This window comes from Hypanus sabinus, chromosome 19, assembly GCF_030144855.1.
Source record: "Hypanus sabinus isolate sHypSab1 chromosome 19, sHypSab1.hap1, whole genome shotgun sequence".
NCBI lineage: Eukaryota > Metazoa > Chordata > Chondrichthyes > Myliobatiformes > Dasyatidae > Hypanus > Hypanus sabinus.
The window spans coordinates 20,106,635-20,134,466 of record NC_082724.1 but is presented as its reverse complement, the minus strand read 5'-3'; the positions used below and the strand labels follow the sequence as shown (position 1 = coordinate 20,134,466).

Below are 27,832 nucleotides of genomic sequence, written 5' to 3'. Positions count from 1 at the left end.
TTGATTACTTTCCACATGGCTGTTCGGCTGTCATTGGGCTTTGACCAGAAGGTAGCAGAGAGAAGCCCTTGTCATCCCCTGCCAATGTAGAACAGAAGGAGGATGTTCATCTTCCGCAGATGACAGTTGCCCGGGGACCCGCTGCAGGGCTGCATAATTCTTCTGGGCTGCTGTTGATTTAATGATACCTCTTGCAGTTAACAAAAACTCTACATTGCCCCATGCTGCCAATACCACTGTATGCTGATGGAAAGCTAAACACTGCTCTATATCTGTTTTCTGGCTGTGTGTGGAGCTGCAGAGTCACTTGTTCAAAGTCAGTTTTATTATCAAAGCACATACATGTCACCACATACAACCCTGAGACTCATTTCCCTGTAGTAACTCTATAGAATAGTAACGATAACAGGATCACTGAAAGATCAACCAGAGTGCAGAAGACAACAAACTGTGCAAATGCAAATATAAATAAATAGCGATTAAAAAAAAAGAGATAATGAGAGTCCTTTGAAAGTGAGCTCTTTGGCTGTGGGGACATATCAATAATCGGGAAGGCAAGTTGAGTCTGGTGGTTGAGGGGCAGTACTGCAACTGTTCTTGAACCTGGAGGTACCTGATGGCAGCAAGGATTAGCAGTGGAGATCTCTGATGAAGGATGTTGCTTCCACTGGACAACCCACTATCCACATGATTATCACATATGCACTCATGAGAATGCAAAAATAGAGATATTTGTGCTGTCTTTGGAGTATTTATGCTTATTTCGAGTTACATGGTAGGTACCAGAATTGGGTTACCCAGGGAGTAGTGAAACTAAACAGTTTGGTGGAGTTTAAGAGGCTTTTAGACATAAATATGGAGGTGGACATTTAGTATAAACTGGCATCAATATCAGTGAAATATCATGGGCAGATTGGCCTGTCCAGTTCTATGTACTAATCGGTTGACCAGTGTTAAAACATCCACATTAACTCCATACTCCCATACACGTTTCCAAGGAAAAGTTACTGGTGGTGTCTGTAGTGCGAGACAGGCACCAAGTTAAACCATCAAAACCTAAGCAAACACGTATCTGGTAAAGGAACGTCACTGCTTCACAGCTGAGAACAACTTGCAGGAAAGGGCACACAAATTGGTAAATTTTCGGTCCAAATATAATGTGACCGAAAAAAATGGTCAATCCAGTTGTCGCGCAACCCATGTACTAGGAGAGAGGGCTGAATGAAATCCACTTTCATGTGTACCACGTGTACTGCTGCAGTAACCTTGGCAGGACTTCAATTTTGCTCAGTTTTCTCCTTAAAGTAAGAGAGTCCCACACGTAAATGACCTTCGTGAAAGACCACGCAGCGGCTCTCGCTCACGGGATCTCACCTGCGTGCCGGCTATTTCACTCCGCCGCGTTACGGGCGGGTGCGTGAAAACTCCGAGCTCCTCCAGCATTCTGTGTGTTGCTTGGACTTCCAACATCTGCCGATTCCCTCTTGTTTCTGAAAACTCCCAGATCGACTTCAAAAGTCGGAAAGCATGAAAATCCTAACCCCGCCCCCGACACCTTAATATTTGTAAAGGCAGGACCCGAACTCGTCACGGTCCGGTTTTAGGCTGCGCTGCTATAATTGAAGGGCTGAATAGGAAGCATCCTTTATCCCCGTTGCTGAACGATATTTTTATAAATCCCAACCGAGACTGAGATATCCGTGAAAGTATAGCTTCATACTGAAAGCATAGTTGTCATAGGCCGAGAACTGGCGAGCGAGACCGACGAGGAAGGAAGTGATACTCGCCACAAATGTTTCTGGTATAACGGCAGGCACGCAACTTTCTGGATTGCTCATAACAGATGTAAGGCTTCGGTCGTCTCGGATTTGGGGGAAAAAGGCTTAAATGGATTGCTTGGGGCCGAACATCTCCCAGTGATACCGGGCAGAGTGAGCGCGGCGGGACTTCTTATTTCTCCACAACACTGTGCGGGCGAAGCGCCGAGAGAAACCCGACTTTGGGAGAGAACCGATACGGCTCTCCGCCGAGAAAAGTGGTCCTGCAACTAAAGCCGGGGCTACCTGAGGCAATTATCTTTTTCCAAACCCTGGAAATGCAAACGACGACTGAATCGCTCGTTAATAATTCGGGGATTAGTGTATTCTCTGAAGATGAGAACATCGTGCAGAATCACAAAGGTGAGCGGGGGAGGTAGTTTGCGTTTCTGAATTGTTTGAATGCAGGCGCACAGTAACATTTGCTGATGGTACTGCAGTTTTAAAGGCATGTCCTCTTCCTGGACGCCATTGCAAATACTTACAGCCGGTGCATCTGCACAGTGTGATCCGGGACAAAAACTCGTTTACTTAAACATTCCAGTGCACATCCAGCGCAGAGATAATACCCCTTGTCCAAAACAGAAACGATTCAAGCCACGCAGCTCTGGTCCAAGGGCGGTGGACCAATCTTTACTCCACTTAAACATTTTCCGTTTAAGAGAATTTTTAAGGTCATGTTTGACCGTAGAAGAATGCATGCATTGAGTTAAATCTGCAAGTGTAACTTTGGAAAAATGTTAATTTATGGGGAGAAGTTATTAAAAAGCGTTGTGCGTGAATTAAAGGACAATAGATCCACTGTTGTTTGGTGTATTTGAATTTATTTTAACAAAAGACGGGTGATCCCTGGTACTGGTGAGCACCAGTTAATAGATGATTCGGTGGATATATGACCGTCAGTTTCTCGCCCAGTTCTGCGAATCGGCCAGAGGCCCCCGGAGCGCCCCCTCCCGACAGCACCGAAACTTGCGGGTCTTCTGCCAATTCTTGGTACAAGCTGGATAAATGCCTAGTTCCTCTTTAGAGTCTTAATCACAAGAATTAATTGTACCAGTTATATTTTCGCTTAAGAACTTTTTTCCCGTTATCCCACGGTAGTATATGAATTTATTCGTATTGTGGTTCATGTTTTGTTTGTTTTGTGCTACAATTTTGCAAGTTTTGCCAATATCTTCACTACTTTTTCTTGCAGTACTTTTTGCATTTTTTTTGCCAAACAGGTGGTTCCCTTGTGTAAATCAATCTTGCTTTTAAGGGCTAAATAACTCTATAATCAAAGAAAGAGGAAGTAGAACTTGTTATTGTAAATGTTTATAATTCATATCAGTTTAGGGTATTGAGCAGGAAAAATACTGATCTTGCAGTTTCTGCAACTTGGTATTTGCTATGAAACGTTAGTTTAAGATTGATGTTTCAGATAGATATGTTCTGGCAGAATTGCTATTTTCCATTTTGGTATTCTTTAATGGAATCATTCATAATGAAGCAAAACATCATTTGGTTAATTTTGCATGACCCCTTTGGAACAGTCAAAGATAATTCAAGTTTCAAAAATCCAATTGCCTTTCCTAATTTCTCTCAAACTTGTTTTAATTCCAGAATAGGTTTCAGAAGTCTTCGTTAAAACATTTAGGAAAAATAGAAAATGCCCTAATGTGTTGCTAGGTTTTTTTTGTCTTTATTTGATGTCAATGGGAATCACTTTTGCAATTATGTATTCGCAGAGAGCTCTGCCAACCATTTCTGCAAAGAGAATACAGTTATTGAGGATATTAGATAAAAGGATTACTTGATACTGTTGTTCTGTGTGATGGTAATCAAGTGGTTTCTGATTAAATTAGTTCTTGACCCCCATAAGAAAGCATGGTATTCTAGTAACAATTCTACTTGATGTTTATAAGTTTGAAAGGAAGAACTAATGAACAACATGTTCAGGGATTCAAGGGTGGTATAACAAAAATATTGGCATTATCTCAACACTTGGAGTTGGTTGCTTCTGCTAATTGGCTGATTATCCCATTAAACATTGAGATTGATAGAACATGGAGAGATTAATTAGTTGGAAGGGTCCTATATAGTTCAACCTTTATCGACATGTGGAGCCAATATTTTGGCTTCTGTTCATTGGTGTTGGCAATGTTCCTGAATTGATGTTAATAAAGTATAGATGAGTAAGTGCTTACTCTTTGGTCACTGGTGTAAGTTTTAGTGACAAATCGCTGTAGTGAGTGATTTTCATTTTCTTTTGGTACTCTTAACACTGCCGTAAGTCTGCCTTTCATACTGGTGTCAGTATTCAGGTGAGTTGACATGAATGACTCTTCCTGTCGTGTTAATAAATTGAATTGTCGGTAGATTGATATGGATGTGCGATTAACTCCAATTAACTGTAAAATTCTGGCCTACGGAGTGACAATTCACACTCCCCTCAACTGTGATATTTCGCACATCAAAGAACTAGCATTTGGTTGTCAGGGAGTTACAGTGTATCTTGTTGTCTGAGCAACTTCTTGCCTGTAGCCTTGATGGCGCATGTTTCTGTGATAATTGTTTTCATCCCTTAACTGTTTAATGCCTCTTGGTTCTATTTGGTTGCAGACTATATTGTGAATGCCATTTGGAGCAGGGCAAATGTTTTGTAAAGAGACTGAGGTAAATGCTAGAAGCATATCCCCAGAAAATTAACAGAGCAATTGAGATGTTGAGAGAAACATGGGTCTTTAGGGGCTAGTGGATCTTGGAACTAATTCCACAGTTCTGTCGTGGATTTGCAGTGACTCCTGTTTCGCAAGTGCTGAATTTATCCTGTGTTTATTCTGTATCAGAGATCCGATTTTACAGAAATGCCCCAGTAGGTCACGTGGATAAGACAGGAGAATGATGTGAGCGGGAAATGGATCAGCACTGATAAAAATTGCAGAGCAGACTCGATGGGCCAAATGGCTGAATTCTACTGCTAGTGGTCTTAATGGTTTCCTGAAACATTATGGAAATTCTGGCAATCTGATTGAGTAGTACACATTTTTGGTATGCCATTTCTTATTAAATCAAGGCCACTTAAAGCACAGCTAGAAAACCCCTCAAAGTTCAAAGTAAATGTCACCATAAACAACACTGAGATTTTCTTGTAGGCATACTCAATAAATCTATAGAATAATAACAATAACAGAATCAATGACAGACCGCCTAACTTGGGGCTTCAACCAGAATGCAGAAGACAACCAACTCTACAAGTACAAAAAGAATGAAATCATAATAAATAAATAAGCAACAAATATTGAGAACATGAGATGAAGAGTCCTTGACAGTGAGTCCATTGGTAGTGGGAAAATTTCATTGATGGGGTAAGTGAAGTTGAATGCAGTTATCCCATTTGGTTCAAGAGGTTGATGACTGAAGGGTAATAACTGTTCCTGAACCTGGTGGTGTCAGTTCTGAGGCTCAAGTATCACCTTCCTGTTGGCTGTACCGAAAACCTATCCTGGGATCTGTGGGTCCATGATAAAGTATGCTGTTTCCTGTGACAGCCTTTCATGTATTTGTGCTCAATGGTGGGGAGAGCTTTACCTGTGATGGACTGGGTCATATCCACTTGTTTTTGTAAGGTTTTCCGTTCAAGGGCATTGGTGTTTCCATACCAGACATTTTTACACATCTATAAAAGTTTGTTTTATGTTTTAGATGTCATGCTGAATCTTTGCAAACTCCTAAGGAAGTAGAGGCACTGCCGTGCTTTCTTCGTAATTGTACTTGGGTGCTGGATCCAGGACAGGTCCTCTGAAATAATAAGACCGAAGAATCAGCAACTTTAAATTCTTTCCATCTCTGATCCCCCAATGAGACTAGATCATGGACCTCTGGTGTCCTTCTGAAGTCAGTGATCAGCTCCTTGGTCTTGCTAAGATTGAGTAAGAGGTTACACACACACAATGCTGGAGGAATTCAGCAGGTCAGGCAGCATCTATGGAAAGAAATAACCAGTCGTTGTTTCATGCCAAGATATTTTATCACGCTTGATGAAGGGTCTCAGCCCAAAACGTTGACTCTTTATTCCTTTCCACAGATGCTGCCTGACTTGCCGAGTTCCTCCAGCATTATTTTTGTGTGTTGCCTTGGATTTCCAATATCCACAGATTTTCTTGTTTGAGTAAGAGGTGGTTGTTAGGGCACCACTCAACCAGATTTTCAGTCTCCCTCCTGTATGCTGATTCATCATACAGGATTCTGCCTACTATGGTGGTGTGTTTAGCAAATTGGAGCTGTGCTTGGTCACATAGTCACAGTGTAAAGCGAGTGGAGCAGGGGACTAAGCACACAGCTTTTAGGTGTACCAGCACTGACGGAGGTTGTGAAAGAGATGTAGTTGCCGATCTGAACTCATTGGGGTCTGTAAGTGAGGAAACTGAGGATTCAGTTGCACAACAAGGTGGGTTATATGGAACCTATGAACTCATCTGAAGGGGGAAAAAGTTAGAAATCATTATATTCAAATACTGCAGCTTTGTTAGTTTGCTTCAGTATGATCTCTCAAACAATCCTTCCAAAATCTGAGAACATGATGATCAGAATGATCAAAAGGCATATAGTTGATGAAAGCTGAATGCATAATCAAAGCTGAAATGAAACTAAACATGCTTCAATGATTACATGGGTACATTTCATAAAATTGAAGTCTTCACTATTAATAGAATTTAATCCATTTAATTCAACATGGATATCTGTAGGATGTCATGATTATATTTGATTCTAAGTTAAGATCAGATTTCACATTGCTGCTTCTCTCAAGAATAGATGCTGGCTCCCCTTTCTAAGAGATTTGGGGCTCTACACATTGGAGAGACAGATTTAGGAAGAAATGTTTGTATTTCAATTGACAACTCATGATAATAGATTAGGAAGGACAAGGAGATGCCACGTCGAGGTTACAAGTTAGAAGGCGAACTTTTTCCCCCAAAATAATAGATATTGCCATCTTGCACAGTGAACCCAAATTCACTGAATTCCTTCATTTAAGGGCTGTTTCTGGTTGGATGGAGATTGTGCAGGCTATATCCATAGTCTTAGGCTTGAATTGTCTTCTAGAATGATTAGATCACTTGGCTGTCCCAGATCACATGTGGCTGTAGTGGATTATATATACTGTCACATTGCAGGTTGATTTGGTGACGAGGAAAGCAAATGGAACGATGGCGTTCATTTCAAGAGGGCCAGAACATAAAAACAAGGATGTAATGATGAGATTTTATAAGGCATTGGTTAAACTGCATTTGGAGTATTGTGAACAGTTTTAGATCTCATATCTACGAAAGCTTGTGCAGGAGAAGATTTGGTTGGTCCTGGGAATGAAATGGTTAACATATGAACAGTGATTGATGCCTCTGGGTCTCTACTTGCTGGAGTTTAGAAAAGTGAGTTGGAGATCTTACTGAAAGCTTTCGAAAATTGAAAGGTCTAGGTAGAGCGGAGATGGAGAAGGTGTTTCCAATAGTGTGGGAGAGTTGGGACCAGAGAGTACAGCTTCAGTAGACAAGGGCATTTGTGCGTTTAGTACAGAGAAGAGAAGGAATTTCTTTCACCAGAAGGTGGTGAATCTGGAAATCATTGTCACAGATGCTTGTGGAGCCCTAGTCACTGGGTATATTTAAATCAGAGGTTGGATAGATGGATAGATACTTTATTGATCCCAAAGGAAATTACAGTGTCACATTAGCATTACAAGTGTACAGATATAAAATATTGGAAGAGAAGTAAGAAAGAATAAAAAAAGTTACCTCAAACAGTCTAACAGGAGGGGGTTCATCACTTCCCTGGCTATAGGTTGACTCATAGAGCCTGATGGCTGAGGGTGAGAATGACCTCACACACCGCTCTTTGGAGCAGCGCAGTTGTCTTAGTCTATTACTGCAAGTGCTCCTCTGTTCAGCCAAGGTGGCATACAGAAGGTGAGAACATTGTCCAGAATTTTCCGTAGGGCCCTTTTGTTCAACCACAGCTTCCAGTGTGTCTGATTTGTCTCCAATAACAGCGTCAGCCTTTCTAATCAGTTTATTGAACCTGTTGGGCTCACCCATGTTGATGTCTTTGCTTCAGCACAACTCATAGAAGATTGTACTGGCAACAACAGACTGGTAGAACATGTGAAGGAGTCTCTAAAGGACCTCAGTCTTCTTAGTAAGTAGAGGCAACTCTGGCCCTTCTTGTACATAGCCTCTGTTGGTGCTCCACTCAAGCCTGTCGTCCAAGTGCACCCCCAGTACTTGTAGGTCCTCTCCACATCCATGTCCTCACCATCAGTACTAACAGGGAGCAGTGCAGGTTTAGTCTTCCTAAAGCCTATCACCATCTCCTTTGTCTTACTGATGTTGAGCTGCAGATGATTTGGCTTGCACCATTTGACAGATCCTCCACCAGGGCCTTGTATTCATCCTCCTGTCCTCACTTTATATACCCAACTATTGCTGAGTCATCAGAGAGTTTCTGCAGATGACATTATTTAGTATTGTATGTAAAGTCCAAGATATACAGGGTAAACAGGAAGGGAGCCAATACAATCCCCTGTGGGGCCTTCGTTACTAGTAACGGTGCCAAAGAAGGCAGGAGAACAGAGTTGAGCGAGAAAATAAATCAGCCATGGCCAAATGGCGGAGCAGACTCGCTGGGACAAATAGCCTAATTCTGTCCCTGTGTCTTGTGGACACATGGAATGTGTCTGATGATCCTTGCAAACAAAAGTGGACAGGCAAGTTCATGAATCAAGTATTTCAATTTGTACAGATTCATCGACTGCATGTTCTCTTTGGGGCAGTCTGTGAGACAGCTGTCTCTTGAGGATTTTGATGCAATAGGCCAAGCAGAATTTTGGCCTATTATTATTTCTTGTATTTGGTTTTCAAGCATTGTTTGTATTGATGCTCCTTGATTTGGGTGACGGTGGCTATCTGAGTTTAGGAAGGGAACCAGGTCAGAATCTATAGGGTGTTTATGACTCGGGAACATCTACAAACTATTGCTGTACTATGAATCAAGTGGCATTTGTTTTAAATCTGATATGCAAGTCTTCATTTATTCATTATGAGCCATGTTGTATGACATAGGCGATCATGGTCTTGACCCTGATTGTCCTTCGGCAAATTTTTCTGCTGAAGTGGTTTGACGATGCCTTTTTCCGGGCAGTGTCTTTACAAGACGGGTGACCCCCAACCATTATCAATACTCTTCAGAGACTGTCTGCCTGGCGTCAGTGGTCACATAACCAGGACTTGCGACATGCACCGGCTACTCATATGTCCATCCGCCACCTGCTCCCATGGTTTCATGCAACCCTGATTGGGGGGTGTAGCAGTGGCTACACCTTGCCCAAAGGTGATCTGCAGGCTAGTGGAAGGAAGAAGTTCCTTACACCTCCTTTGGTAGAGATGTATCTCCACCCTGTACCCAATTGGCATGTATGGTTCAAAATCTTAGAGATAATGTGCTCAGATGAGAGGTATCTCCAGGATGATGGTCCTCCTAGGATAAATGGAAAGTGTGCAAAAGGGGTAGAATTGTAGGGTTTGTGATGAGATTGGAAAATGAAGAATGGAGCGTATATTTAAAAAAAAACACTTTGCTTTGAAGTTGGAGAAAGCAAGATAAGTTGATAAGGATTGGGTTAGAGTATAGAGGTTGATAATGAGGGTAGGAGATCTTTTAGAGGGAGAAAGGAGGTCTTGCGTCCTTGGTGTGAGTGGGGTAATGGTGTCAAGGAGAGGAAATTTTAGGAATAAGAAATACAGAAAGTTTAGGGATACAGTTATTAGTTGCAGCCAAAGGGTTCAGGGTTGTGCTCCACTTTGTTGTATGAAGGTTGACTTGTGACTACTCTTAGCCAGACTATGAAAGAGGGGTTGCTATGCATAAATTACACTTTCAGCAGGGAAGGCAAACTAGATAAATCAATTTCCAGTCTCATTCTTTGTTTCTCCATCCCAAGAAATCATGGAGATGTCCTATTTTACTCTATTTGTTATTGTAACTTACAGTAATTTATTTATATCTTGTACTCTACTGCCTGCACAAAACAAATTTCACAACGTGTCACTGATAGTAAATCTGATTCTGCTATGCATGTTAGGTAAAATCAGAATAGTCATAAGAAGACTTGAAAATGCAAGTTGGTACATAGCTTGCACTCAGTGTCAGTAAGACCAAGGAATTGATAATGAACTTCAGGAAGGGGAGCACACTGCAGTCCTCAACAAGGACTCGGCAGTGAAAGGGTGAGTAGCTGCAAGTTTCTATGCGCCAACATCTCAGAGGATCTATTTGGGGCCCAACATACTGATGCAATCATTAAGAAAGCTTGCCAGCAGCTGTATTTCTTTAGGAGTTTGAGGACATTTGCTATGTCACTAAACACAAGCAATTACCTACAGATGTGTGGTGGAAGGCATCCCGACTGGTTTGGATCTCCGCACAATGCAACAATTTTCAAAGCATGTCTCTGATAATGTACCCGATTCTCGTATCTCTAGGATGTGGTGTTGAACTTGCTCTTTTGCTGGGGTGGTTGAGGAGAGAGAGGAGATGGAGCAAAGGGCATGTGTCCTCTTACTGATGAAAGAAGAAATTTAGAGAGAAAAAAAAGCACTTCCTCATAAAGATTATGAAGAAGTGCTAACCACAGAACACTTCCCCATTCAGACCTTGACAGATTTCTATAGATGCACAGTACCCTGACTGGCTGCCTCCCCGGCATGGAAACGTCAATGCCCAGGAATGGGGAAAAAGTACAAAAAGTGGTGGAAACACACCAGTCCATCACAGGTAAAGCCCTTGCCATCATTGAGCATATCTACAAAGTGGTATAAGTATACATCTAAAATAAGAACTAAAAATTACTAGAATTACAAAGGTTAATGTCTTTGTATGTTGGTGTAACAGAACTAAAAATGAATGATCCTTCAGGCCCGCAGAGTAATAGGAAAGGACCAGAGATAATCAAGTCACAGGGAAAAATAACATGGTATAAAGGATATAAGATGTAGGAGTGGAATTTAGGCCATTCAGCCCATTGAATTTACTCCACCATTTTATCATGGCTGATCCATTTCCCTCTTAACCCCATTCTCCTGTCTTCTCTCCATAAACTTTCACTCTCTGTCTAAATAGGAACTTTTCAACCTTTACCTTAAATACACCAAATGACTTGTCCTGCACAGCTGTCTGTGGCAACGAATTCCACAGATTCACCACCCTGTGGCTAAAGAAGTTCCTCTTTGTCTCCATTCTAAATAGATATTCCTCTATTCTGAAGCTGTGTCCTCTGGTCTTACAATCCCCAACTCCCCCATAGGAAGCATGTACTCTATCTAGTCTTTTCAACATTTGATAGGTTTCGATGAGATTCTCCCCCCCACCCCCCTGTTGTTCTAAATTTCAGCAAGTAAGGAGCCAGAGCCATTAATTGCTCTTCATACAATAAGCATTTTCATTCCTGAAATCATTCTCATGAATCTCCTCTGAACTCTCTCCAATGTCAGCACATCCTTTCTTAAACAAGTGGCCCAAAACTACTCTCGATACTCCAAGGTGGGCTTCACCAGTGCTTTATAAAGCCTGAGCATCACATCCTTCCATTTATATCGCAGTCCTCTTGAAATGTATGCTAATATCGCATTTATCTTCCACACCACTGACACAGCCTGCAAATTAGCCTTAAGGGAAACCTGCATAAGGACTCCCAACTCACTTTGCACCTCAGATTTTTGAATTTTCTCTGTATTTAGAAAGTAGCTTGCTCCTTTAATCCTTCCACCAAAGTGCATGACCATACACTTTCCAAGACTGTACTCTATTTACCACTTTGCTCTTTCTCCAAATTTGTCCAAGTCCTGCAGCCTCCCTACTTCCTCAACACTACTTGCCCCTCCACCTATCTTTATATCGTCAGCAGACTTGGCCAGAAAGCTATCAATTCCATCATTCAAGTCATTGACATACAACATAAAAATAAATGGTATTAACACTGACCCTTGCGGAACGCCACTACTCACCAGTAGCCAATCAGAAAAGCCCCCCCTTTATTTCCACTCTTTGCTTCTAGCACCATCCAGATTTTCCCAACCTACCTGCATAATTGAAATCCCCCATGACCATCGAAACATTGCCCCTTTGACATTTGTTTTCTGACTCCCATTGGAGTTTGCAGCCCAAATCCTAGCTACTGTTTGGAGGCCTGTACATAAAGTCCCATCAGGGTATTTTCACCTTTGTTGTTTCTTAACCACCCATAAGAATTCTACATCTTCTGATCCTATGTCACCTCCTTCTAAGAATTTGATTTCATTTCATTTCAACAGAATGCCTACCTACCTATTCTTCTGATACGAGACGTGTTCTTGGATGTTAATCTCCCAGTTGTAATCTTCTTTCAGCCACGACTCTGACTCCCACAATGCCATACCTACCGATCTCTAACTTCACTACAAGATCATCTACCCAATTCCATTTACTGTGTCCTTTTTGATCTTTGTCCCCCCTTTTACACTGCAACTCATCCCACTGACTGCAATTTTGCCCTGTGAACTGCATGTCCTTTCTCACAATCTCACTACACACTGCCTCAATAGTAAACCAACAGCCCTATCTGGTTTCCATCCACCTGCCAAATTAGTTTCAAACCTCCCCAACAACTTCAGCAAATCTACCCACAAGGATATTGCTCCCTCTCAGGTTCAGGTATAACAGATCCCTTTTGTACAGGCTGTTCCTTGGGATCTCTTCCCCAGAAGAGTTCCCTATGATCCATAAATCTGAAACCCTGTCCCATGCAGCAGCTTCTTGGCCTTGCATTCATCGGCCAAATCATCCTATCCTTGCCCTCACTGTCAAATGGCACAGTCAGCAATCCAGGGATTGCTACCCTGGAGGTCCTGCTTTTCAGCTTTCTACCCGACTCCCTAAATTCACAGTTTCAGGACCTCCTTGCTTTTCCTACCTATTTCATTGGTGCCAGTATGTTCCAAGACTTCCAGGTGCTCACCCTTCTCCTTTAGAATATCATAGACCTGATTAGAACCGTTCCTGACCCTGGCACCTGTGAGGCAACATGTCATCTGTGTGTCTCTAATCGCAAGGGTTCCCATCCTTTTTTAAAGCCATGGACCCTTGTCATTAACCGAGGGGTCCTTGGACTCAAGGATGGCAACCCCTGCTCTATTGTGTCCATAAAATCTTAGAATCTCATGTTTACTCCTCTAACTATGGAATCTCCTATCACTACTGCAGTCCTCTCCTCCTGTCCTCCTCTCCCCCCTCCTCCCCTCTACCCCACAACTTCTGAGTGACTGCACCGGACTCAGTTCCAGAGACTCAGTAGCTGCGGCTGACCGGCCCCCCTCCCCGCTAGGTCATCCCCCTCAACAGTATCGAAAACAGTGTATTTATTATTGGGGGGAATGATCATAGATGTACTCTTTGTACTGGCAGCCTATTTCTCTACCCTCTCATGACAGTCACCCATTTACCCGCCTCTGGCAACCACCTCCCTGTAGCTCCTATCTTTTCATCTCAGTCTTCCATGTCAGTTGAAAGTCATTGAGCTGCAGCTTCAGTTCCTTAATGCGTTCTCCAAGGAGCTGCAGATGTGGTTACCCAGGAGGCTGGATGTCTCCCAGAATTCCCTCGACTCACACACAGGAACACAACGCAGTCCTACTACTCTAACTACAGGTGTAGAATGAGGAAGGAGCCTAGTAGGAATGGACCTTGCTCAAGCCTCTTCTCACCAAGGGCTGACGAGCCAAAGCCTCCCCACTTGCTGGTCCCTGCGCACTTAGCATGAGCAAAGCAGCGGAAAAATTACTGAATTGATTCAGTTTGCAAAGCTTGCAAGATCAGTTTCTAGGTTTTAATTCAAACAATCCTAAAAGACAGTGAAAATACTTTTGTTAGTACCATACAAATCTCCTTCAGTAGAATGGGGTGTTAAACAAATATCTACTGTACTATCTACAGAGAACTGTGGTATTGTCAGTGGAGCTCTCTCTCCACAAAACCCTGTCGTGCCTTAGACCATGGACAACAATTCTTTGGAATGACTTCTGATTTCCCAAAATATTTTTGTTAGCCATTTATGTAATTTTTTTATTATCAGCTCTTTTGGGACATTACTTTGTTTACTCCAATCTCCCTGAGTCATAAACGTGATGCTTTGCTGTTACGTCACTCTGGCATACTTGGTGCTCAAGCAAGAAATCTGTGTTTGTATAGAGAGCGTACAGATTTCAAGCTTTCTCTAAAAATTACCTGTTTGGACAAAGAGGCATGGTCTGCAATTCTCAAAGAAAGTGTAAACCAGAATGGCTGGAAGCAAGATTGCGAATGTTAAGAATTGTAGTTCTAGTTATTGCTAATTAAAGTGATTCTATCTTCTTTTCATAGGGTTGGGGGTTCATTGCAGTTTATGAACAGCCTGGGCTGTTACCATCACTGGAACATTTGTGTGCTAGTCTCCATAGAATTAGAATGTATTCGGTCTGTAATCAAGTTTGAAAGATGCATCACTGATTTTATTTAATTTTATGAGGAAGTAATTAAGTGGATTGATGGAGAAAGGGTAGTAGATGCCATCTATGTAGACTCCTGTAAGGCATTTAACAAGAATCCATATGGTAGGCTGGTCTAAAGCACATGGGATCTGTAGGTGAGCTGATTAATTGGATCCAAAATTGGTTTGGTGGTGGTAGAAGTTGCTTTTCTCATTGGAGTCTGTGATCAAAGGTGTACCACAGCATTTGGTGCTATAATCCTTGTTTGTGATGTACATTAATGGTATTGATATGAATGTAGGAGGAATGATTAGAAAACTTGTGGATGAGACAAAAATGGGCAGTATTGTTGACAGTGAAGGAGCTATGTAATATAGATCAGATAGAAAGTTGGAGCATTGGGAGATGGAATTTATTTTTGACAAGTGCAAGTTGATGCATTTTGGGAGGTCAAAGGGTAGGGCATATACAGTTAATGGTAGGAATGTTGAACAGAGATCTTGTGGTTCAAGACCATCGCTCACTGAAGGTAGCAGGCAGCACACTGAACAGGGTAGTGAAGCCGTATGCCTGGGTTGGGCACATAATCTAAAAGTTGGGCTGTTATGTTGCAACTTAACACAACACTGATTGGAGTATACTTGTGGAATTGTATGCAGTTCTGGCCACCATGTGGTTGAGCTGGAGCATGTAGACCAGCGGTTCCCAACCTGGGGTCCATGGACCCCTTGCTTCACGGTATTGGTCCATGGCGTTTTTTTTTAAAGGGTTGGGAACCCCAGTCACAGGAAGTTCACTAGGATATTGTCTCGATTGGATGAGTTCAGTATTGGGGAATCTGCTTGTCTTCCCTGGTGGGCAGGCTAGTGAGTATAAGAAGCAAGAAAGGGCAGATGGAACCTTTTATTTTGCCCTGGCAGTGTTTTCAAGAATAAAATGGCACAAGGTTAAGGTGAGAGGAAGGAGTTTTCATGGGGATTTGAGGGGAGTTTAAAATTTTTTTACATGGTTAGTAGTTGATGTTCAGAACTTGCCAAAAGTGGTGGTAGAATTGAAAATGATCACTGTATTCTGGAAGCTTTGGACAGGCTCCTGAATAGGCAAAGACCCTAATGTGAGCAATGGGATTTGTGTGGAAGGGAAAAATGGTTGGATGGATGCATTTTTGTCCTATTCAACTCTGACTTCATGAGTACATCATTTCATCATCACTAAATGCAATGGTGCAGGTAATTAAACATAATTGTCTAACTGAGCTTCTGAAATGTAATTGCAGTTTATGTTCTGATAACTTTAGTACGTAGATACTTGTGATTTGTAAGCATTTCTACTGATGCCTGTATATCAAGGGTGGTGTCTGGTGCAGTGTTTCCCCCACTAAGCAACATGAGGGAAAGATGTCTGGAAATACTGACGGAAGGAAAAAGTTCCAAATGAAAAATACCTTAGTTCTACCTTAATCAAAGTTGGGTAATCCCAAACACTCCATAAGAATAAATTGTAGTCAAATGCCAGTTTGATAATGGTGTGTCTGCTGTCTAAATCCAGCCCTTAGTGGTGTTTTGAAACTAACTCAGTACTGTTAAAGTGCACGTTGTGCGATTCTGCTGGTAGACCTATGACATCACTGGAAAACATTTATTTTCCTCACTTTATCAGTGAGTGGATCTTGACTCCCTACCAGCAGTAGTCAGCACAGTCTCCACAATATTAAGAAAGGCACATGGATAGGCAAAGCACAGAATGGTCCAGACCAACTGAGAACAAATGGATTAGTGTGGAAGAGCAACAAGGTTGAATTGATGTGATGGCTTAAGGACTCATTTCTGTGCTAAACTATTCATAGCTTCATCGGCATCCTGGGGTGAAATCCAAAGTTGGACGCCTGATGTGTGTCTGAGAACCTGGGCACAAAAGCTGAAGCCCTGGAGTGAGCCAATCCTGCGGTTAGAGGCCTGTCTGGGTGTGGTGAAAGGGGTTTGTTTTGTTGCTGCTAGTGTTGTTCTGTGGAACACAGTGGGCTTGCTATATTGGTTCCAGCGTGTGTGGCCACACTTGCAGGCTGGCCCCAGCATATAATTGGGTGTTGTTAACGCAAATGACAAATTTCACTTCATGCTTTGATATAAGAGTGGAAACTCAGAACCTGAAGTTGTGAAAAGCCAGGTCACATAAGAAACGGGAGTAGGTTGCACCATCTTTTGAGCCTGCTGTGACATTCAATAAAATTGTGTGATTTCTAGCTTGGTTCCATTTTCCTATCGTCCCCAATTCTCTCTATTTCCTTACCAGTGTTTAGTACAATTCAAATGCAGTTGGTTTTTACAATCAGAATACTTTGTTCTTAGAGGTTGACAGCATAACTTCTGTTTCTTTCTTAATACAATGTTGTAACTTAAGGTGTCACTTGGTAATACCAGCCAGAGATATTTTACATAGAATTTACTGAGCAAGTGAAATGCCATTCAGCTCAACTGTTTTATCCTGGTTTCTCATTTAACATCAGTTCTGAATGAACTCTTCTTGGGCTTCCAGCTGGGATCCCTGATGAAGGTGGTGGAGTTTGTCATCGAAGCATCAGTTAATATTGACATCTGTACCTGGCTGGGAGCCCAAGGAAAAGTTTATTTTTCAGATATGCTGGGAAAGCACTAGATCCTTTATAACTCAATTCCATCAGCACTTTCCATCTTGCCTGAGCTCTCTGTCTGTGCAATCTGATTGTCCTGAGCTGTCTTTCTATCTCTGTTGCTTTTTACAAAAAAAATCACCAGGCACTTGTTTCTGAAGAGCGCGTTACTTCAATAGCCCTCTTGTTTTCTGTGTTGCTGAAAATAATGGATTATGCATGCTACATTGTCTCTTGCTCTGGTCGATTCAGCAACAGCTTTATTATAGAGGAGGCAGACGTATCTACTTTCAAGTATTAGTTTGAGGGGGCTTCTTAGTTCTGTATTTTTCATCAAAATTAATTACCAAGGGCAATCGGTTAAATCCTTCTGTTGGAGCAAACATTGTAGATTTGATTTTATTGTAATTAACTGTGCAATGGACAACACATTGGGTGGAAAAGTTATGTAAATCATTTGGACATGATATGAATTAGATGGATGCAAATGTCAGAGTGCCAGTTTTAGGATGTTTTGTTCTGTAATCTTGTATTTAACTTGTGATAAATACAGCTTCCTTGCTGTGGGGGGAGAAAAAACAAGATAGAAATTGCTTGATATTGAAACACTGGAGAATAAAGTGCCATTGTAATGTCCTTTTCATTTTTTCCCCTCTTTTTTTTGCAGTATTTAATTTAACTCTTTTCAAAATACTTTAATTTACAGTTTTGTTATTCCATCTCCATGAAATATTTTTAAAATTGGGTTTGGGTAGGGATTTCACTTCTGAAATGTTTATGCACTTTGACATGGAAATTTGACTACAAGACTGCTTTGTGAATGTCTCATTGGTTTATCAGCACAGGATCATAAGACATAGGAAATTTAGGCCATCCTGCCCATTGAGTTGACTCCATCATTCAAACATGGCTGACTCCCCTCCCCCCCCACCACAACTCCATTCTCCGGCCTTCTCCCTGTACCCTCTGATGCCATGTCCAATCAAGAACCTATCGATCTCTGCCTTAAACACACCCAATGACCTGGCCTCCACAGCTGCCTGTGATAATAAATTCCACAAATTCATCACCCTCTGGCTAAAATGGTTCCCAGCATCTCCATGGTTTAAACCTGTTTGCTACAATTATTAACACACTGAATTTCTATATAATTGCCTGCCACTCTTCCTCTCTGTCTATATAATGCTAGAATTTTCATATTCCAATCATTTTTCCTCCAGAATATTGAACACAGAATTTATATTCTATATATTATTATTAAACAATGCATCAGTTCCTATGTTTTTAAAAAGCAAATTGTTGAATTGTAATTGCAGAAATGTTGCTGTTCTATTTCAGTTGATTCAAGATTTGGAGACCTTGGGTTTAAAGTGGCTGTGATAGCTTCCATTATCAGCACAGCTGTGATTCTATTGATGAGCATGGCTTTTTTAACCAATTGCCTTATTAAATGTGTGAAGAAGAAGGAACGAAGGAAGCGACAGAGGTAAGGGAGACCTTGAGCAATGGTATTCCAAGGATGTTTTTAAATTAATTTCTTTCTCCTGGCTAGTGAATAAGTGGGCACATTTAATTAATGGGCCTGTCTACAGTTGGAGGTCTTGTAGCCAAGTATGATTCTGTTCAAATGGTGGTATATTAGTCAAGGTTCAATATCTTGTTCGAGCCAGCAGGACCTTTCCCCAAATTTATCCTTCTAATTAAGACTGTTGCCATCACATCCCTGCCCCACCCTTGCATGTACTTACAACATCGCTGCGTCTTCTAATGCCGTGCTTATTAAACTGTTCTTGGTTTTGGATTTTAAAAAAAATTAAGCCTATCCTTACTTAGAATCAAATGGCACAGTACACTGACTTGTGCTCATATTGACAACTTCTGCAGAGTGAATGCCCTGAAGTGTGTTAGGAAGAGATAGAACTTCACATCCTCCAACGGTTTTCCTCTCAGATTACAGCATTTGCAGTCTCGTGTGTCTCCGTAAAAGCTTCAGATGGTGTCTTGCAGGAAAATATGGAGGGAGTGAAAAATGCATGGGGCCGGAAGCTGCTTGCAAACTTTATAGTGTGTGGTTGCACATCAGTAGACGTTGACTTCCTGAGTTCTCTATCACAGGAAATTGTGTGTTGGTGGAGGAGAAAAGCTTTCGAAAGTTGGGGGAAAATATTTATCTACAAAAATGACAAACAGGAAAGTACCAAAGGCTCAATTTTCCCTGTCCTATATATTAATGATCCCTGTCTACTAGGAATCATATGGGGAAGGTCAAAACTTTTATGCTAAATAGGATGAAGGTATGCATTTTGTGTGTGTTGCTTTGAAGGTATGATTTTTGCTTTTTAGAAATCATGTGACTAAATTTACTATGACTTACTAAGACTTGTCACCCCCTCAAGTCTGTTCCATTGTTCGGGGGATCATGTCAGATCTCATCTTGGCCTCAACAACATTTTCCCACTCCTTTCCCATAAACCTCAACTCCCTTACGGTTTAAATGTTTGTCAGTCACTGCTTTGAATGAACTCAGTTACTCTCTGAGAGAAGGAATACTTTCTCTGTCTTAAACGACAACCACTGAAACATTGCCTTTATTAATAACCCATGGTGGCTTGTAACCAGCATAACCTTTTTTACTATGTCATGCCTTGCCTCTTGGGACTCAGTCTGGGATTATCTTTTGATGTACTCTTGTTCATAAATGGGTAAAACGTATTATTAGTTATCTTTTTTTCCTTTAAATTACGGGGAACTAATATTGTTTATTGTAAAATTGCATTAAGATTTTCCTTTTTTTTTTACACACACTTTTGCATTAAAATCCAACACGCATCAAACTTCCTAATTATCTAGTGTACCTGGATGCTAATATTTTTGTTTTATGTGCTAGGACTTCATGATTCCTTTGTACCACAACCTTAGTACTTGCACTCTGATTAAGTAATTATTTTTTTTCATCTAAGTGCATAACCTCACATTTTCCCACATTTTGCTTTATCTCCAATTTTTTGCACGTTCAATTAAACTATATATCCATCCCCTTGCAGGCTCTTTTGAGTCTCCATGCAACTTGATAATCTACATATTTTTGTATCATTAATAAATTTGGTTACAGTATATTCAATCTCTTCATCCACATAATTAGTATAGATTTATTATGGAGGGCCCAGAAATGATCCTATGGAACAGCAGTAGTTACTGATTGCTGGAACTGAGATGACCCAATTGATCTCCAATTTATTTCTTTTTTTTCTGTTAGTTATCTATAACTGTGCCAATATATTGACCACTCATGCAGTATATTCTTTAACATGTGTAGAACCTTATCAACTGCCTTCTGGAAATCCAAATATGTCACATATATTTGTACCTTTTATTCACCCTCATTTTGTTATATCCTCAGATCCATCAAATTTATCAAACGCTATTTAGAACCTAACAGTATTGCACAGGAACAGTTCCTTCAGCCCACAATGTTGTGCTGAACCAGCTAAAAATAAAATGATTGCCCCCAAAAACTTGTCTCTCCTACCTACACTATGTCCATATCCCTCCATCTTCCTCACATCACTGTGCCTATCGAAACTCTCTTAAAAGCCTCTCATGTATTTGCCTCTACCACCCCTCTGAGTAAAAAGAACTTGCCCTTTACATCCCCTTTGAACCTATCCCCTCTCACCCTCAATGCATGCTGTGTGGTAGTAGACACTTGTACTCTGGGGGGAGAAGAGATATTCCCTGTCTACTCTATCCATGCCTCTCACAATTTTATAAGCCTCTGTCAGATCTCTCATCAGCCTCCACCACTCCAAAGAAAGCAACCAAGTTTATTCAGCCTCTCATTATAGCACATGCCCTCTAAACCAGGCAGCATCCCGGTAAACCTCTTCTGCACCCTCTCTAAAGCCTCAACATCCTTCCTATAGTGAGGCAACCAGAAATGTATGTAATACTTCATATGTGGTCTAACTAGTTTTATAAAGTTGCAATGTAACATTTCCTTTACATAAGACTGTTGACTCTGCTTGATTGTCTTTATGACCTACATGTCCTGTTATATTTCTTATAAATGCTATATACTTTCCCCAGAGAACCACAAACATGGTATCAAATTGAATGTAATGCAATGGAAGATCCAAGAATCTTTTACCATGGGTATAAAGGCAGAAACAATAACAACAATAAACTCCAGAACAACATATTAATTGAAGAAATTGGAGAGAACAAAGGATTCTACAGGTAAAATATTCTGAATTTACTATTATTAAGCAACTCTTAATGGTTGCAGTGCATTAAGGATTATAAACCTTTTCTTTATATTTCAATAAAAGCAGGGAATGGGTCCATTCCTCAAAGTTAAGACATTGTCCAGTGTGAAAACAGTTTGAAAATCCCGTGTTTGTGCTGAGATAATTGATCTAGTGGGAAGGGAAAGTAAATCAATTTTTGCTCCTTTTCAGTGACCTTTCTGGTTGTGACATGTGACAACAAAGTGCACTGTCAGCAGTCTGTGTTAGGCTTTTCTGGTGAGTACGTTGGGGGAAATGGTATTACAAGTCCCTTTGTGTGGATTTGCTGCAGCCCATTTCCTAGCAGTGGAGGATACCTCAGCACAAGTTCTTCTCATGAACATGAGCTAGCAGATTGACAGCACAGCCATCTTTTTGTCCATGACAGTGGTTCAAATTGAAGAATAGGCTTTTCTGTACACACTTGGGACACATGGATCCATGATTTTGTTCACATTCACATCCTGAATATTCCTCCTGTCAACCACACCGATCTTCTTGAAGCTCCCCTGTGCTCCAACTGCCTCCCTTCCCACCCCCAACACTCACCTCCACTCCTCTTAATTCTGTTAGCCTCTGCCTCCACCTTGGTCTCTTCTCGCTCTCTAGATGTCCTCTGTTAACTCTCTTGAAGATCCACTGCCTGCTGCCCTTCGTTGCTTTCCTGTTTTTTCCCCCCCCCAACCCCCCAACAGTCTTACCAGCTGTGCAAGCTGAAGCTGTGGCCTAGCCCAGAACACCCAGATTTCCCCTGAAAAGCCCTGACTGAGCCTTCAGATGCCCAGTGTTTTAAATTTAAGAGCAGTAAAGGTGGCAGCACCTCATTCAGGTTAGTTGTGTATACTGAGTGACACGATTTTCATCTAGAGGTGGCTTCCTTGTGTAATTTAGCAACCTGTGTCACTGAAGGTTGGATCTTCCCCCCCCCCCCCATTAAAATTGTACCTCCTCAATATCCTTTAGATTAGGGGTTCCCAGCCTTTTTTTATGCCGTGGGCCAATACCATTAAGCAGAGGTGGACCCCAGGTTGGGAACTCCTGCTTTAGATGATATGCTGCTAAATTCCTTAGCAGGCTCTTGTATTAAAAGTTTTAAAAATGCCTCCTCAGTCACAGCAATTCCACTGAGCCTGTCCCTCCCCTGTTTAGAGATACAGCAGTGGTATCAGGCCCCTCTGGTCCAATTAGCGCATACAACCCACTTCCACCCATGTGAACAACTAGCACTCTATCCTTGGAACATGGGAGGTAACCCATTCAATCATAGGAAGGACCTACAAACTGCGGTGGGAATTGAAACCAGTTCACTGGCATTATAAGCGTTCACTACCATATCGCCCAACAACGTCAATGGAAATAATTCAAACCTTGTCAGAATTTTTGGCAGGTTTTGAACTATTCCTCTTGAAAATGATACAGAAAAGCTTGAGACACTTTGAAACTAAATTTCCACTGCAGTGTCATTTATAGTGCTTCAAACAGATAAGTACATTGGATAAAAAAGATGTATACCTCCAATGTTTAATGATTTCTTAGATTTCTTTTGGCTTATCAGGGCAAAAAGAAGATTAAGCAATATTAAAGTGTGAAGTATGCTGTTTGCACCAAGACCCTGAGTATGGTAGCTTGTTTGACTCGGCTGGTCTTATCAGCTGTTAAACAGAATATTTTGTGAAAATGTGATATCTACAAGAAATACTCTGAGGAAAATTAAGCAATTTTGTCTTTTCTGAATCATTTAATGGATTCCCACTTGATGGAAGCATAATTAGGTTTAAAATTGCTCTCAGCAGGCTATTTCTAACAGATGTAGAGAATGTGCTTGCTGAAGGTCTTCTAGTTGGGCTTCTCTTTGCCATTGTCCTTGGATAGGAAACAATCAGCATTTTTTTTTTTCAGGACCAAATCAACTGAATCCAATGAATGAATGACCATATACTTTAGAAAAATAGATTTTGCTTCCTTTCATTCTGTTTTTAAAAAAAATATATAAAACCCCAGAATTCTAATTTGGTTGATAATATCTGTTATGTATTTAAATCCGGTAACACTAACAGATAGGACAGCGATGATAATGACACTTAGCCAAGTAAGAACCACAGGATATCTATTTCCTTAGTCACATTAATACTTTTGGTCAGAGGAGAGGAAACCTCTTGGCCTTGACTTTGAGGTTTTTAAAGTATTAAGTACATAAGGGGATATGAAATGGAACTAGTGGTAGGCCAACTGGCCAGTCAAGCTTGCTGTGACATTCAAAGAGATCATGGCTGAAATGGCAATGATCTCAGCTTCACATACCTGCCTCTTCTACATAAAACCTTAATTTCCCTGCTGTGCAAATATCTGCATCTGTATCTTAGATATATTTAATGAGGTAGCCTCAACTGATTCCATGGGCAGAGAATTCCACAGATCCACTGCTGTTTGGGGGGAAAAGCAGTTTCTCCTCATCTGTCCTAAATTTATTCCCCCAAATCATGAGGCAGTGTCCCTCAGTTCTAGTCTCACTACCAATAACAACAACTGTCCTGCCTCTATCCCTTTCATAATTTTATTTCTTTCTACATGATCCCCTCTCACCCTCAATTCTGAATTTCAGTGACTATAGTCTCAGTTGACTCGACCTTTCCTCATGGGCTAACCCCTTCATTTCAGGAATCAACCCAGTGAACCTCCTCTGCATCGCCTCCAGGGCCAGTATGTCTTTCCTCAAGTGAGGAGACCAGAACTGCACACAGACATGCATGTAGTACTCCAGATGTGACCTCACCAGTACCCCGTACAGTTGCAGCATGACCTCTCTGCTCTTAAATTCAAACCCTCTAACAACGAGGGCCAACATTGCATTTGCCTTCTTTATAACCTGTTGCACTTGCAAACCAATCTTTGTGATTCATTCATGAGCATTCCCAAGTCCCTCAGCATAACAACATTCTGCAATCTTTCACATAAATAAATAATAATCTGGTCTTCTATTTTTCCTTTAAAAGTGGCCAACTTTGTACTCCATCTGCAAGAAACTTGCCTACTCACTTAACCTATTGTACAATCCTCTGCATAACTTGCTTTCCCACTCAATTTAACAGTGACACATGTATTATGACAATTACAACCTAATGCCAACTCCTGCAGCATTCTGCTAGCCATTGATTGCCAGCCAAAGAGACAGCCATTTATCCCAACTCTGCCTTCTATTGGTTAACCAATCTTGTATCCATGCTAATATAGTACTCCCAATTCCATGCATCCTCATGGATAAATCCTTTATGTGGCACCCCATTAATGCCTTCTGGAAATCCAAGTCTACAACATCCACCAGTTCCCCATTCCCCACTCTGCTTATTATACCCATAAAGAACTTTGAAGTTTGTTCAACAGGACCTGCCCTTTATGAATCCATGATGTGTCTGCCTGATGGAATTCCTTCTATCTAGATGTATTATTATTTCTTCCCTAATGATAGCCTCTCTTTTTCTGACTCTGGGTGTTAAGGTAATTGGCTTATATTTACCCACCTTTTGCCTACACCCTTTTGCAAACAGTAACGTGACAGTCACTGCCTTCCAATCTGCCCAAACCTGTGTGGAGTCCAGAGAATTTTGGTAAATTATCACAAAGGCATCTGCTTTAACTTCTGATATTTCTTTCAGTACCCTGGGATACATTCCATCAGGACCAGAGGACTTGTCTTTTAGGCAACTAGTTTCTCATTGTTACCTCTTTGAGCGATTGTAACAAAGGTCCTCACCTCCCATAGCGTTTCCCTCGCACATTAGACATGTCCACCATAGCAAAGAAAAACATAAAATAGTTGTTCAAGGCCTCAGCTGTTTCCACTTTACTCAATATTAATTCTTCCTTCTCGTCTGCCGAGGGACTTAGATTCACGTTAGTCACCCTTTTCTGCTTTACATAATCATAAAAACCGTTATTTGTTTTTATATTTCATGCTGGTTTATTTTCATAATCTATTTTCCCTTATTCCTTGCTTAATGGTTCTTTGCTTTTTAAAGTTTTCCCAATCTCCCAATTTCCCACTATTCTTAGTGGCTTTGTATGCATGAACTTTTAAATTTGATGACTTTTATTTCCTTAAGTTATCCAAGGCTGGCTCTCCCCAAGCTTATTGTCCTTGCTTTTAACTGGACCATACTGTTGTAGAGCACCATGCAGAATCTTTGAATGTCTTCCGCTGTTACTCAGCTGTCCAATAATATAGTTTGTGTTCCCAGTCTATGCTAGCCAGCTGCTCCCTCATCCTGTTGTTACCTCCCTTCTTTAGGCATAATACATTGGTTTTTTGATCAAACCAGTGCACCCACCATTTGAATAAGAAATGTAATCAATCATACTATCATCACTCTTCCCATAATGATCCAAGACCATTAATATTACCCATCTCATTGCACAGGGCATGATCTAAGATAGCATTTTTCCCTTGTAGGTGCATTTGTACTGAATATTTTTTACTGTTCATTATCAAATCATTTTAACATAAATGATTTGATACTGGATGTAACTTTCTACAATAATCTACACCTGTTTCTGCATCATCCCTTAGCTCAGATATTGGACAGGTGATTCCAATTAAAGACTTCCTGCCTACTATTAAGATGATAAATCTGAATCTGTGAAGGAGCCATAAGTGCTAATGGTAACTGTGTGTTCTCTCACCCTGACAGCGTCGCAAAGTCCTGTCTAAATTAAATTGCAAAAAACTATGAGAGTGAAAAATCTGTCATTAAACTTAAACAAATTCCAACAGATGGTGAGGAAATAGTGAAGTAGTCTGGAGAATAATAATGTTAATGTTTTGAATTGTAAACATTTTATCTGAGTGAGCCCAGGAAGTCTTGTTTAATAGCAACCAGGTAATAAGTGCCACAAAACTGGACTGTATAATTCGCACTTCGATCTGTGCTGCTGGTTAGATTCCTTTAGACAGAGAATATTTGTGACCCTGAGAATGTTTTTAAGTGCCACTGAACTAAAAATGACAAATATCTGGCAGGATTCCTGATCAGTGAATTCTGGGACCTGAAGGAAAGCACATCTGTGCGTTTGAGGGGCGAAGACAAGTTGGTTTGGGCCGTTCTGGTCTCCCACGGTAGAATGGCTTGCTGTCACTACGCTCATTCAGCTTTAGCTCTCCACAAGCGATTATAATTCCTCTTCTTGGATAGTTTGATAATTGCGATTGTTCTGAGCATGACTAATTTCAGTTTTCTTGAATGCAGGTGCCAAAAGAAGCTCACAAAGGATTTGGAAGTCATACTGAATTGCAGTGAAAATGCAACACAAGTAATTTTTCATCCATGGGACGTAGAGGTTTCCAGATCTGCCGATTCTCAGATTTTATTAGATTCAGTGACTGATGAGCACATTGTCCAAACACCTGAGTATCATCAATCTCGAGACAAATCTGAACACTATATTCCGACACATCACACTTGACTCTGGAGCCATTGCATCTGCTGGAATAGTACTTGACTTAGCAAAATCGCTGCAGGAAATAAGCAGCTTGGGAATGACATGTGCCTTACAATTTGCAGGACTGAAGATGTGTGGTTTTATTAAAAGTTTTACTGACAAAGCGTTTATATTAAAGCAAGTGTTTACTCTTGGTAACCTTCCACTTCAATGATTTAATCAACGAAAAAGGACAAAACATTGCTCTGGCATTAATTGTTCAGTTGTTCGAGTGCAGTACGTGAAGCACCTAAGTTGCAGTGTATCCCACTGCGGCTGAAAAGCAGGTGTGCCTGCCCTAAAGGCTGCACATCAAATTTAAAAGCAGAATGATAACTTTTCATTTTTGTTGCCGTTTTTGCAGAAGCAGGTATCTGAAATAATATTTCCAGCCATTATTATGGTGGCAATTTCAAGATGTACTTATTTCTAGAGTCACATATATCACTGCTTTTCACCTCAAGATTTATTGAGCCAGCCACTCTATAGTTGAGATAAATATTGAAGTGAAAGCAGGTAATTTAATCCTATTGATGGATGCAGTTTGGTGATATAGTTCAATTCTCACTGGGTTAACTGTGGGCAATAAACTAGTGTACAAGGTTACCTACAAGTTGCAATTTGAAAGGAGCTCTACGTGATCAAACTTGTACATGTTCAGCACCTGTCAAGGTATCAGAATGACTTTTCACTTTGCCCACGGGATTTCAATAACTTCTGGAATGATCTGTACAGACTTTGTGGAAGCTTGATTGCTAGGCTGGATTGTAGAACCTGCCTGAAGCCTGATTAAAATTTATTGAAACAATATTCAGTACCAATTGTGTTCTTTAGGAGTGTTGCAAAGATGTGCCTTTGACCTCATCTGCTTTGTCTCCAATCTGCACGTTCCTCTTGGTGACAACATCCACAGACGTGAGGTAATTTTCTCTCCCATCTGTTGGTCTTGGATGATCTTCAAGTTCCTCCAGATTAACATTAATGAGACCAATCTTGCCCATCACTGTTCTCTTGTTACTAATTCTACCTTGCATCTCCTGATGTTTGCCTTGTGGTTTGGTGCCCGGCCAACTTATTTGACCTTCATATGAGCTT

At 40.9% G+C, this 27,832-nt stretch overlaps 1 protein-coding gene across 1 annotated transcript; it reads left to right on the top strand.

Moving 5' to 3' along the window:
- Positions 1 to 1,608: 1,608 nt before the first annotated feature.
- LOC132377781 (uncharacterized) lies at positions 1,609 to 27,545 on the top strand. The gene is made up of 4 exons (XM_059944129.1): positions 1,609 to 2,180; positions 18,318 to 18,465; positions 21,066 to 21,215; positions 26,506 to 27,545. The coding sequence occupies exons 1-4, from the start codon at positions 2,096 to 2,098 to the stop codon at positions 26,720 to 26,722; spliced, it is 600 nt and encodes a 199-aa protein (XP_059800112.1). The 5' UTR covers positions 1,609 to 2,095; the 3' UTR covers positions 26,723 to 27,545.
- Positions 27,546 to 27,832: the final 287 nt, after the last annotated feature.